At 41.1% G+C, this 14,840-nt stretch overlaps 1 protein-coding gene across 1 annotated transcript in view; it reads right to left on the bottom strand.

Moving 5' to 3' along the window:
* COMMD9 (COMM domain containing 9) overlaps positions 1-14,840 on the bottom strand; it is a 19,616-nt gene extending 4,776 nt beyond the window's left edge. Inside the window, 3 exon segments of the mRNA XM_013990158.2 lie at positions 1,572-1,697; positions 14,418-14,585; positions 14,737-14,840. Coding sequence (XP_013845612.2) covers positions 1,572-1,697; positions 14,418-14,468 — 177 coding nt within the window. The 5' untranslated portion in view covers positions 14,469-14,585; positions 14,737-14,840.

The raw sequence follows: 14,840 nt of genomic DNA, 5'->3' as shown, positions 1-14,840 counted from the left end.
GTCATTCAAACTGAGTCCCAGGAGTCCTGAGGCCCTGGCACAGACGCTGATGCCCACGTGCCTCGGCCCGCCTCCAAGTTCACCTGTTGCTTCGAAGACAGATGGAGCTGCCTGAGCCAGGAAGCTGTCAATCTGTCAGAAAGTCTTTGCTTGTGGGCAAAGGGTTAATAAATCCCTTTCCTTGTGCACAGACTCTGACCTTAAGCTAACTTTCTAGCCTGTTTCCCTGGTGATGTGAGAGAAGTGGAAGGTCAGCTGTGTTACTAGGCAACGCTGCATCGGCCCCTGCCTCTGGACCAAGAGGCCCGCAGAAACACCGGGGCCCACAGCTTGGGCTTCCCTGAGTGTGGCTGTATGCTCCTTGTAAGAGCATAACCCAGAGCGAACGGACATTAAATAACCCTCCCCTGGTGAGGGTGGGAGTCAGTGGATAAATGTCCCAAGCTCCCTGCCTTCTAGGGTGAGAATTCTGGGGCATGTTCCACATGGTTTCTACAGGGTCCCAACTGCAGTTGCCCACAAAAGTAACTGCTCATCAACAGATCTTTTTATTGGCTTGTCTCTCCTTCCCTGTTTGATTTTTCTCCCTCCTTTGTGCTTTCGAGAATCACCTCCCAAGTAACTACCTTCAGCCTCAGGGTCTACTTTTGGGGGAACCCAAACTTAAGTCTCCAACTCACTTCCAGAATCCTTTTTTTTTTTTTTTGGCTTTTTAAAAAATTTTTTAGGGCCACAGGTGCAGCACATGGAAGTTCCCAGGCTCGGGATGCAGCTGCTGGCCTACACCACAGCCATAGCAATGCAGGATCCGAGCCCTGTGCCCTACACCACAGCTCACAGCAATGCCGGATCCTTAACCCACTGAGTGAGGCCAGGGATGGAACCTGCATCCTCATGGATACTAGTCGGGTTTGTTACTGCTGAGCCACAACAGGAACTCCCTCACTTCTGTAATCTTGCTTCTGCCTTTTACTTTTACAGCTGCTCGAGCTCCAGATTTAAAAATAACAACAACAACAATAACAATGGTCCATCTGGATGAATTCCAGTTTTAGAAACACAGGTGCCTTGGAAAGATAAGGCTATGGGTGCCACATAACCCAAGTCACCTTCCTTTTGCTCTTGGCCACCAGCTGAGATTAGCTGAGATCCAGCGCACATCCTTCCTGATCATACTCGGGCCTTGGAGCTTCTGCCCAGTCATCCCTGAAAAGTCTTCCTAAGCCATCCAGCCGACAGTTCATCGGCACTGGCAAGTTACAGACTGGGAAAGAAAATCACAGTAAGGTTGGCTTTTATCCATACTGCCAAGCTAACAAGTCTGAAAAGGAAATGGTCAGGAGCTCTGATTCTGGGTATATCCTCACTTACCATAAGGAAGTGAAGGTTCAAAGGCAGTGGCTTTTAAATTAAGTTCACTAAGGTTTTTTTTTTTTTTTATGATCTATTTTAAGTTTGCTATAGTGTCAGTAGGGTAAAAAGTCCCATCAACGTGGCAATGACTGGGAAGTCAAGGAAGAGATGGATAAGTTGAGAAGCCCTGGCCAGAGGTCATTTCTGACCACACTTACTTGTTCTGCCTCCTCCTGGGTCACGGACAAGCTGGAACACGTTATATCCAAGAGTTTTTTCGAGCCAACGGCTGAACTGGAAAAGCTCTCTTGGCACAGCTGTCTGACAACATCTTTTGAGGAGGCCTATAAATTAATTCACAGATGGGGAAAAAACAAGAAACAATCTCAGACTCTAAAAACGCCTATTTTAGAACAAAATATTACGTCAGTCATGGTGTGATACCTAAAAGGTGCACAGGACACTTCCATTTCTGGAAAGATGGAGTAGATGAACTTTTCTTTATTTTGCCTGCTAAGTGCAACTAAAATCTCTGGGCACCATAAAGAAAACAAAGTGAGATGACTCTGAAAGGAGAAGGGGAGAAGACAGACCTGCTATGGACCTCATGACCAAGGAATGACATGGCGATGAGTTCCTTGGGTTTTCTTTTTGTTTGTATATCCCAGACCTCAAGCTAAAGAAGGGGACCACCCAGAATGCCAATGGGTGAAAACAGACTCCAACATATACCTGCTCTCTCTACCCGAAGACCAAGAAAGGAGTAGCTTAGGAAGACAGAAGACGTGTAGACAATAACTGTTCTACTCCACCAAAACATCCCAGAAAAAAAAAGGCCCCACTTCCACCTATATCAGCAAAGGCTGGGCAGGGTGGGGAGACACACACACACACACACCACACACACACACACACACACACACACACAGATTTCTGCTCTTGTAAGGCTCTAATGAGGTGTTTCAATAGCCCCATCAGGGTGGTGTCAGAGAAGGCCAAGTAGAGAGCTGGACCTCTATCCCCACCAGGTGGTAACAAGTTCCCCCTCCCTGTGGTATTAGTGGAAACTACAAGGAGCCAGAAATTCCACCCCTGCCAAGTAGTAACAGGGTACCCCCACTTTTGGTGTTGACAGGAACCAAGTAGGGGAACTGGACTTTTATCACCATTTTGTAGTAATGAAGCAGCCCCCTTCTCTGCACCTCCCACCCTGCCGCCTGAGTCGTGTCAGAGAAAGCCAGCTAAGATACTATGTTCTAAGATCCAGAGTCTTAGAACATAGTATGAAAATGTTCAGCTTTCAACTGAAAATCACTCAAAACCCAGAAAGGTCCCAAACTGAATGAAAAAAAGATAATCATTAGGTGCCAACATCAAAATGACAGATGTTAAATTTATCGTCAAGGATTTTAAAGCAGCTATGATAAAAATGCTTCAACGAGTAATTACAAACATGCTTGAAACAAATACAAAACTGAAAGTCTTAGCAAATAAACCGAATATACAAAGAACAAAATGGAAGTTTCAAAACTGAAACATATAATAACCAAAACAAAAAGGATGGTAGATGGGCCTAGCACCAGGATGGAATGGACAGAGGAAAGTATTAGCAAACTGGAAGACAAGAGCAATAGAAATTAACCCCACTGAGTAACAGAGAAAACAGACTGAAAACAACGAATAGAGCCTCAGGGATTTGTGAAGCCATAACAAAAAAAATCTAACATTTATGCCATTGGAGTCCTAGAAGGAGAGGAAAAAAGAGGGAAAGATAGGGAAAGTACTCAAAGAAACACTGGCTAAAAATTTTCCAAGTTTAGCTAGAAATATAATTGTATAAATTCAGGAATGTAAGTAAATCCTAAACAGGATAAATCAAAGAAATCCATGCTGAGACATATAAGTAAACTTTTGAAAACTGAAGACAAAAATAAATAAATAAAAATAAAAAACCTGGAAAGCAGTCAGAAAGAGAGAAACAATGTCTATTATGGGAAAAATAATTAGAATGACAGCAGATTTCATATCAAAAACCAGGAAGGCAAGAAGGAAGTGGCATAATATTTTTCAGGTGCTAAAAGAAAAGAACTATTAACCTGGAATCCTACACCCAGAAAAAATATTCTTCAGCAATGATGAGGAAATCTAGAACTTCTCAGATGAAGGGAAACTAAGAAAATCTGTCAAAAGACCAATCCTAAAAGAAGTTTGTTTTTTTTTTTTTAAACAGGAAGGAAATGATAAAGAAATCTGAGAACATCAAGAAGAAAGATAGAATATAAAAAGCAAAAATATGGGTAAATTGAGTAGGCTTTCCTTTTCTTCTCATGTTTCTAAATTCTATTTGAAAGTTATGCCAAAGGAGTTCCCACCCTGGCTCAGTGGAAATGAATCTGACTAGCATCCATGAGAATGCAGGTTCAATCCCTGGCCTTGCTCAGTGGGTTAAGGATCCAGTGTTGCCACTAGCTGTGGTGTAGGTTGCAGACACAGCTTGGATCCTGCATTGCTGTGGCTGTGGTGTGGGCTGGCAGCTACAGCTCTGATTCAACCCCTAGTCCAGGAACCTCCACCTGCCATAGGTGCAGCCCCCCCCAAAAAAAGAAAGAAAGTTATAGCAAAAATTATACCACAGTCTGATATGGCTCTAAATATATGTAGAGGAAATATTTAAGACAATTATATAAATAAGGGTAGGACTATAAAGGAACTACTTCACTCTAACTGGCAAAAGGACACTAATAGATTGTGATGTTATGTAAATAAATGTAATAAGTTGAACAACTATAAAGGTTATAAAGAGAAATGCATTTTAAAATGCTATATATACCGCCCCTCAGTAAACAGGCTGCCTAAAGACCCCTCAGGCACACAGCTGCCTCTAATCCCATCCAGAGACAAAGCCCCACTCACCAGAGGGATTATAATTAGCTCCACCTACCAGTGGGCAGGCAGCAGCCCCTCCCATCAGGAAGCCTACAGCAACCGCCCCCCTCCCCACCAACTTCAGGCACAAGGGAGGTAGACACCAGAAGTAAGAGAGGCTACAATTCTATTTTCTGTAAAAAGGTCACCACACCAAAAACCTATAAAAATGAAAAGACAGAGAACTATAACTCAGATGAGGGAGAAAGAAAAAACCCCAGAGAATCAAATAAGGGATGAGATTCTCAGCCTCCAGGAAAAAGACTTTGGACTGTTGATGCTGAAGATGATGCAAGACATTGGAAATAAACTGGAGGCAAAGGTGGATAACTTACAGGAAACACGAGATACAAGATATAAAACTTAAGAAGAGATGCAAAATACAATAACTGAAATAAAAAATTCACTAGAACCAGCTAACAGCAGAATACAGGAGGCAGAAGAACGAATAAGTGAGGTGGAGGACAGATTAGTAGAAATTTGGGATGTGGAAGAGAAAAGAGAAAAAAGATTGAAAACAAACGAGAGTCTCAGAGAACTCTGGGACAATGTTGAACGAACCAACATCCATATTATAGGGGTGCCAGAAGGAAAAGAGAGACGGAAGGGGACAGAAAAAACATTCCAAGAGATAATAGCCAAAAACTTCCCTAACATGGGAAAGGAACCACTCACTCAAATGCAGGAAGCACAACAAGTACCATATAAAATAAACCCAAAGGGGAATACACCAAGACACATATTAATCAAACTGACCAAAATTAAAGACAAAGAGAAAATCTTGAAAGCAGCTAGGGAAAAGAAACAAATAACATACAAGGGAACCCCGATAAGGCTATTGGCAGATCTTTGAGCAGAAACTCTGTAGGCCAGAAGGGAGTGGCATGATATACTTAATGTGATGAAAGGAAAAAACCTCCAACCAAGATTACTTTACCCAGGAAGGCTCTCATTCAGATTTGAAGGAGAAATCAAAACCTTCACAGCTAAGCAAAAGCTGAGAGAATTCAGCAACACTAAACCAGCCTTACAACAAATACTAAAGGTACTTCTCTAGACAGAAAAGACAAGACAGCAACAGGAAACAAAATACCACACATGACAAGGCTTACCAGTAAAGGTATTTATACAGCAAAGATACAAAATCATCCATGCACAATTATGCCACCAAAATCAGAAATCATGAGAAGAGGTGGGTACAAATGCAGGACACTGGAGATGAACTTGCAATTAAGAAACCAACAACTTAAAACAATATCATATACATATAGACACTTACATCAAAACTTCAGAATAACTGCAAACCAAAAATCTACAATTGATACACAAACAAAGAAAAATCAACTCAAATACAACACTAAAGATAATCATCAAACCAGAAGAGGAGAGAACAAGAAGGGAAGGAAAAAAAGCAACAAAAACAAATCTAAAGAAATTAATAAAATGGCAATAAGAACATACATATCAATAATTACCTTAAATGTCAATGGACTAAATGCCCCAACCAAAAGACAGAGACTGGCTGAATGGATACAAAAACAAGATCCAGAGTTCCCGTCATGGTGCAGTGGTTAACGAATCCGACTAGGAACCATGAGGTTGCGGGTTTGGTCCCTGCCCTTGCTCAGTGGGATAACGATCCGGTGTTGCCCTGAGCTGTGGTGTAGGTTGCAGACGCGGCTCGGATCCCGTGTTGCTGTGGCTCTGGTGTAGACTGGTGGCTATGGCTCCGATTAGACCCCTAGCCTGGGATCTCCATATGCTGCGGAAGTGGCCCAAGAAATAGCAACAACAACAACAACAAAAAAGCAAAAACAAGATCCATATATATGCTGTCTTCAAGAGACCCACTTCATTTCTAGGGACACATACAAATTGAAAGTGAGAGGATGGAAGAAAATATTTCACACAAACAGGGATCAAAAGAAAGCTGGAGTAGCAATATTCATAACAGACAAAATAGACTTTAAAATGAAGAATATTTTCAGGGACAAGGAAGGTCACTACATCATGATCAAAGGATCAATCCAAGAAGAAGATGATAACAATTTTAAATATCTACGCACTCAACATAGGTTCACCACAACATATAAGGCAACTGCTAACAACCTTAAAAGGACAAATCAACAAATCAACACAATCATAGTGGGGGACTTGAACACCCCACTTACAGCAATGGACAGATCATCCTGACAGAAAGTCAATAAGGAAACACAGGCCCTGAATGATGCATTAAACCAGATGGACTTAATAGATATTTATAGGACATTCCATCCAAAAGCAACAGAATACACATTCTTCTCAAGTGCACATGGAGCATTCTCTTAGACTGATCACATCCTGGGCGACAAATCCAACCTCGGTAACTTTAAGAAAATTGAAATCATATCAAGCATCTTTCCAACCACAATGCTATATGACTGGAAAGCAACAACAAGAAAAAAACTGCAAAAAAAAAAAAAAAAAAAAAACGTGGAGACTCAACAACATGCTGCTAAACAACCAATGGATCACTGAAGAAATCAAAGAGGAAATTAAAAAATACCTAGCAGCAAATGACAACAAAGATATGACACTCCAAAACCTATGGGATGCAACTATACGCCAATAAAATGGAAAACCCCAAAGAAATGGACAAATTCTTAGAAAAGTACATGCTTCCAAGACTAAACCAAGATGAAATGGAAAAGATGAATGGACCCATCACAAGCACTGAAATTGAAACTCTGGATTAAAAAACTTCCAACAAACAAAAGTCCTGGACCAGATGGCTTCACAGGCAAATTCTATCCAACATTTAGAGAAGCGCTAATAACACCTCTCCTTCTGAAACTCTTTCAAAAAATGCAGAGGAAGGGATACTCCCAAACTTATTTTTTGAGGCCACCATCACCCCGATACCAAAACCAGACAAAGATTCCACAAAAAAAGAAAACTACAGGCCAATTTCACTGATGAACATCAATGCAAAAATCCTCCACAAAATACTAGCAAACCGCATCCAACAATACATTGAAAGGACGGTACATCATGATCAAGTGGGACTTAGCCCAGAGATGCAAGGGTTCTTCAATATCTGCAAATCCATCACTGTGATACACCACATTAACAAACTGAAGAATCAAAACCATATGATTCTCTCAAAAGACGCAGAAAAAGCCTTTGACAAAATCCAACACCCATTTCTGATAAAAACCCTTCAGAAAGTGGGCACAGTGGGAACCTACCTCAACATAATAAAGGCCATATATGACAAACTCACAGCTAACATCATTCTCAATGGTGAAAAGCTGAAAGAATTCCTGCTGAGATCAGGAACAAGACAAGGATGTCTGCTCTTGCCACTACCCTTCAACATAGTTCTGGAAGTCCTAGCCACAGCCATCAGAGAAGAAAAAGAAATAAAAGGAATCCAAATTGGAAAAGAAGAAGTAAAATTATCACTATTTGCAGATGACATGATACTATACCTAGAGAATCCTAAAGAGTCTACCAGAAAACTTAGATCTCATCCATGAATTTGGCAGTCATGGGATACAAAATCAACACGCAGAAATTGACAGCATTTCTATACACTAACAATGAAAGATCAGAAAGAGAAATTAGAGAAGTAATCCTGTTTACCATCACATCCCAAAGAATAAAATACCTAGGAGTAAACCTACCTAATGAGACAAAAGACCTGTACTCTGAAAACTATAAGACATTGCTGAAAGAAATCAAAGAGGACACAAATAGATGGAAAGACATAGCATGCTCATGGATTGGAAGAGTTAATATTATCAAAATGACTACACTACCTAAGGCAATCTACAGATTCAATGCAATCCCTATCAAATTACCAAGGACATTTTTCATAGAACTCGAACAAAATATTTTAAAGTTTGTTTGGAAGCGCAAAGGACCCAGAATAGCCAAAAACAGCCTGAAAAAGAAAAATGGAGGAATCAGGCACCCTGACTTCAGACTATACTACAAAGCAACAGTCATCAAAACTGCATGGTACTGGCACAAAGACAGAAATATAGATCCGTGGAAAAGGATAGAAAGCCCAGAATTAAACCCACGCACCTATGGCCAGCTAACCTATGACAAGGAGGCAAGAATATACAATGGAGAAAAGACAGCCTGTTCAATAAGTGGTGCTGGGAAAACTGGACAGCCACATGGAAAAGAATGAAATGAGAACACTCCCTAACACCATACACAAAAATAAACTCCAAATGGATTAAAGACCTAGATGTAAGACCAGACACTATCAAACTCTTAAGAGGAAAACACAGGCCAAACACTCTCCGACGTAAACGACAGCAACATCTCCTCAGATCCACCTCTCAGAGTAGTGACAACAAAAACAAAAGTAAACAAATGGGACCTAACCAAACTGAAAAGTTTCTGCACAGCAAAGGAAACCCCCAACCAAATGAAAAGACAACCCACAGAATGGGAGAAAATCTTTGCAAGTGAATCACGGACAAGGGATTAATCTCCAAAATTTATAAACACCTTCTACAGCTCCATACCAAAAAAACAAACAACCCCATCAAAAAATGGGCAGAAGATCTAAATCAATAGTTCTCCAAAGAAGACATACAGATGGCCAAAAAACACATGAAAAGATGTTCAACATCACTCATCATTAGAGAAGTGCAAATCAAAACCACTCTGAGGTACCACCTTACACCAGCCAGAATGGCCATCATCAAAAAGTCTACAAACAATAAGTGCTGGAGAGGGTGTGGAGAAAAAGGAACCCTAGTACACTGTTGGTGGGATTGTAAATTGGTACAACCACTGTGGAAAACAGTATGAAGATTCCTCAGGAAACTCAAAATGGAACTACCATTTGATCCAGCAATCCCACTCCTGGGCATCTACCCAGAGAAAACTATGACTCCCAAAGACACACATACTCCAGTGTTCATTGCAGCACTCTTTTCAATAGCCAAAACATGGAAACAACCTAAATGTCCACCAACAGAGGAGTAGATAAAGAAGAGGGGGTACATATACACAATGGAATATTACTCAGCCATTAAAAGGAATAAAATACCAGCATTTTTTGCAACATGGATGGACCTAGAAACTATTATGCTAAGCCAAGTCAGCCATACAATGAGACACCAACATCAAGTGCTTTCACTGACGTGGAATCTGAAAAAAGGACAGACTGAACTTCTTTGCAGAACAGATGCTGACTCACAGACATTGAAAAACTTTTGGTCTCCTTTGGAGGAGACAGTTTGGGGGGTGCGGGGGTGCGTGCTTGGGTTGTAGGATGGAAATCCTGTGAAACTGGATTGTGATGATCATTATACAACTACAGATGTGATAAATTCATTGAATAAAAAAAAGAAACAAGTACAGACCAATCCTTTATAAAAACAGATACAAAGATCCTTGACTAAATACTAGCAAAACAATTCAGCAATATATAAAAATGATTATTCACTATAACTAGGTGGGATTTATTCCAGGAATGCTAGGCTGGTTCAATATTTTAAATCTATGTAATATATCATATTAACAGGCTCAAGAAGAAAATCACAGGATATCAATCAATGCAGAAAGAGCAAACGACAAAATTCAAATCCATTCCTAATGAAAATTCTCATAAAATTAGAAATAGAGGGGAACTTCCATAACTTAATATAGAACATCTACCAAAAAAAAAAAACCAAAACCAAAACCATACCAAAACAAAACAAACCCTAGAGACAACATACTTAACTAAAGTTGGAAACAAGGCAAGAATGTCTGCTCTCACCACTCTAATTCCACACCGTGCTGAAAATTCTACCCACTGAAATAAGGTCAGAAAAAGAAATAAAAGGTTTGCAGGTCAGAAAGTAAGACATAAAACTATCCCTATTTGCATATAATACGACTGTCGATGAGAGAGTTCCAAGAAATGTACCAAAAAACTATTAGAATAAGTGAATTCAGCAGTTAGCAGATCCAACACACACATACAAAAATCAGCTATATTTCTATATACTAGCAATGAACATATGGAAATTGGAATTAAAAGTACGATATTAAGTTCCCTTCGTGGCTCAGGGGTTAACAAACCCAACTAGGATCTATGAGGATTCGGGTTTGATCCCTTGCCTTGCTCAGTGGGTTAAGGATCCAGCACTGCCCTGAGCTGTTGTATAGGTTGCAGATACCACTCGGATCTAGCCTTGCTGTGGCAGTGGTGTAGCCTGGCAGCTGCAGCTCTAATTCGACCCCTAGCCTGGGAACCTCCATATGCTGCGGGCGCAGCTCTAAAGAGACAAAAAAAAAAAAGTAGGAGAAATTCATCTACCTTATCTCAAGACTTATTATATAACCATGGTAACTGAGACTGTGTGGTATTCTCAGAGGGATAAACAAATAAATGGAAATAAACAAAGAACTCTGAAATAGAACTACACAAATATGACCAACTGATTCTTGACAAAGTTTCAGAGGTAATTCAATGGAGGACAGATAGCCTTTTCAACAAATGGGACTGGAACAAGCCAGGCATTCACAGGCAAAAAAAAAAAAAAAAAAAAAAAACTCTCAAATTTACTCACTCACACATCTTACACAAAACTGATGCAAAATTGATCATGGACTTAAATGTTAAATGCTATATAAATGTAAAATATAAAGCTATAAAACTTTTAGGAAAAAACAGAGAAATTTGGAGAGCTACGGCTTCACAAAGAGTTCTTGGAATTTACACCAAAAGCACGATTCACTTAAAAAAAAATCACAATTCATAAAAGGAAAAATTTCTGCAAAAATTTATTTCATCAAAATAAAGGGTTGAACTATGTCCTGTGATGGGTTGAACTATGGCTCCTAAAATTCATATATTGAAGTCATAATCCTTAGTATCTCAAAAATATGATCTCATTTAGAAATACAATTGTTGCAGATATAACTGGTAAAGATGAGGTCATAGCATGGACCCTAATCCGATATGACTGACGTCTTAATTAAAAGGTGAAATTTGGACACAGAGATGCAAACAGGAAGAATGCCATGTGAAGATGAACGCAGAGATCTAAATATTGCCATAAACCAACAGAAGCCAGGAGAGAGGCACGAAAGAAACTGTCCCTCAAAGCGCTCAGAAGGAGCAAATTTGGCTGACACCTTGATCTCAGATTTCCGGTCTCCAGAACTGGAAGACAATACATTTATGTCCTGTAAGCCACCAAGGTTGTAGTACTTTGTTAGAGCAGACATAGCGAATTAATTCATCCCTATGAAGAAGATGAAAAAATAGCTATGCCCTAGGAAAAGAATATGTACAAACCACATGTGTCTCAAAGGACTACTATCTAGAATACATAAACACAAAAGTAAAAAAAGCAAACAATGCAATTAGTGTATGGGCAAAAGACATAGAGACACTTTGCTGAAGAAGAAAAACATATAGTAAATAAGCACATGAAAAGATATCCAACATCATTAACCATTAAGGAAATTCAAATTAAAGCCACAATGAGATATAAATACACACCTATCAGAAGAGGTCAAATAAAATACAGTGATGCCAACAAAGGCTGGAAAGGATGGGGAGAAAGTGGATCATTCAGGCATTGTTGTTGGGTATATAAAGTGGTACAGTCATTCTCTGGAGAACACTCTGGCAGTTTCATTAAAAAACAAACAAACAGGAGTTCCCGTCGTGGCGCAGTGGTTAACGAATCCAACTAGGAATCATGAGGTTGCGGGTTCAGTCCCTGCCCTTGCTCAGTGGGATAACGATCCGGCGTTGCCGTGAGCTGTGGTGTAGGTTGCAGACGAGGCTTGGATCCAGCATTGCTGTGGCTCTGGCGTAGGCCGGTGGCTGCAGCTCCGATTCGACTCCTAGCCTGGGAACCTCCATATGCCGTGTGAGCTGCCCTCAAAGGGCAAAAAGACAAACAAACAAACACCATGTATTACCAAATGATCCAGAACTGTACTCCTGGGCATTCATTTCAGAGAAATAAAGACTTATATTCAGACAAAAACCTGTACATGAATGTTTATAGCAGCTTTATTTAAGAGCAAAAAGATGGAGACAAGCTAGACTCAGCAACAAAAACAGCTATTGATACACACAAAGTGGATGCATCTCCAGAGAATTGGGATTTCTCTGTATTAATTTTTGCAATTGCCTGTAAATCTCTATCTCGAAATTAAAAGTTTACATAATTAAAAAAATAAAGTACATAAGATAATACAAATGAAAATGAATTAGCAATTGCTACATAAAGGCAAACAAAAGAATCCAGACACACAAAAAGTATATGCTATACTATTCTACTTCATGTTAAGTTCAAATGTGGGCAATACTAAATCGACATTGTAGAAGTAAGGGTAGTGTTGGAGCTCCCTTCGTGCTGCAGTGGAAGAGACTCCGACTAGGAACCATGAGGTTGCAACCTCTCGCTCAGTGGGTTAAGGATCCGTTGTTGCCGTGAGCTGTGGTGTAGGTCACAGACATGGCTCGGATCCAGTGATGCTGCGGCTGTGGTGTAGGCCAGCAGCTACAGCTCCGATTCGACCCCTAGCCTGGGAACCTCCATATGCCGCAGGTGCGGCCCTAAAAAGACCAAAGGGAAAAAAAAACCAAAAAAAAGAAGGGTAGTGTTACTATTGGGGAAGGAAAGTAAGGGAAGTGAACAACAAAGAGACTTCAGCCATACTGGTAATATTTCATTTTTTGACCTTGGAGGCCATAACAAATCATTAAACAATGCACTTAATATTTGTGCCCTTTTTTGTATGTGTTACATATTAATTATATATATATATATTCCTGCTTCTATATATACATATATACATACATATATATGTATACATATATATACATACGTATACACACACACACACACACACACATGTATATACACACACATACATACACACTGCTCTTTAGGGCCGTGCCTGTGGCATATGGAGGTTCCCAGGCTAGGGGTTGAACTGGAACTTCAGCTGCCAGCCTAGGCCACAAGCTGCACCTGCGGCCTACACCACAGCTCACAGCAACACCGGATCCTTTAATCCACTGAGCAGGGCCAGGGATCAAACTTGCGTCCTCACGTATACTAGTCAGGTTTGTTACCGCTGAGCCACAATGGAACTCTCTAACAATAATTTTTTTAAATTAAAGGAAAAAAGTCCAGATGATGAATAGAGATTAGGCTGGGAATGGGGAGCAGAGCAACCACTGTTAAGGGTGAAAAGGCTTTGGGCTGGGAACTGGAAGCTCTAGGTTTTCAATCCCAGTTTCTTTACTTCATTTATTAATTCCTACTACAGCTATTTTTTGAGCACATGCTGTGTATCAGTGTTGAAGATACAACTGCTGGATATACATTTCTAAATGGCAGAGTAGATGTCTTTAGAGATGGAGAATACAATGAACACTGGGGAGACAGTTAAAACAAAAGAAGGACCACTGCAGGAACCAATAATGATGCTGTGCCCTGAACTGCTGAGTGTAATTAACTCAACAGTCTTTGGCGTTTTGAAAAAAATGTCCCCCATGGACCTCACGTTCTTGTGAGAGAGACAACAGGCAAACACAGGCATGCTTCAGCTGGTAACAACTTCTACAAATAAAGATAAAGCCACAGCTGCTTCTACCGGGAAAATCAAGTTAGGCAAATAAACCCAATCCCCTACAAAACCACATGAAGTACATCCCTTCCAACCTCACAATTTTTCAAATGACTGTTAGGAGAGTGTTTGGGCCCTCACACAGGTCAAAGCGAATACAAAAAACCCAGGACTCAGGAGACTATAGAACGCACACTTCACTCAGAGGGTGGACGCGGAGATCAAACAGGGGAACTGGCAACGCGGCTCTAGCAATTTTCACCCCAACGCACCAATCCGGAAAGCCATCCCCAGAGACTGCTGGGGACGTCTGTGCAGTGCCTTCAGGTCCACTGTCTTGTTTCCCCACCATCCGCTCAATTCGGTATTAATTTTGATCCTCCTTTCAAAAAGCTTGGAAAAGCGCAACAACCTGTCAAAGGTCGCACTGAGGGGGTATTAGTAGAGTCTTGGCTCCAAGCCAGGGCCCATTTATTCCTAACTCCTGCTTCATCCAAAATCTCGGGGACAAAGGCCGGCCTTAAGCTCTCCCCTCCGCTCCCGCTTACCTTCAACAGGCTCTGGAGAGCCGCAAAGTTCTCCGCTGTTAGCGCGGCCATCTTCCCCGAGTCACGTGACCGACGCTGGCGGGGAAGTGTGGTCACGTGGCCTTGATAGCCCGCGAGGCCTGCCGGGGGCTGTAGTCCTTCGGGGTGGTGGAAGCTGCTGGGGTTGTGCTGCTTTGGGATGGGGAGGAGTCGAGAAGGGTTCCAAGGCAGGCTGGCTTAGTCCCGGGACGCTAGGACCGTAGGGTTTGGAGGACAGGGAGTGGGGCGGGGGGAAAGGGTGGTTTACAGGGGAGGAAATTGGCTTAGCTTGTCTACTCACCAGTTGCAGGCAGGGGAAACTGATTTTCTCTTGACTGACGAGGCTGGGCTGATTGCTTTGGGGAATGCATCAGCAGACTTCACGGGCGCCTTGGAAATGTAGCT

The sequence above is a fragment of the Sus scrofa genome, chromosome 2 (assembly GCF_000003025.6).
Source record: "Sus scrofa isolate TJ Tabasco breed Duroc chromosome 2, Sscrofa11.1, whole genome shotgun sequence".
Classification (NCBI taxonomy): domain Eukaryota; kingdom Metazoa; phylum Chordata; class Mammalia; order Artiodactyla; family Suidae; genus Sus; species Sus scrofa.
This window is presented reverse-complemented; position numbering and strand designations above follow the sequence as displayed.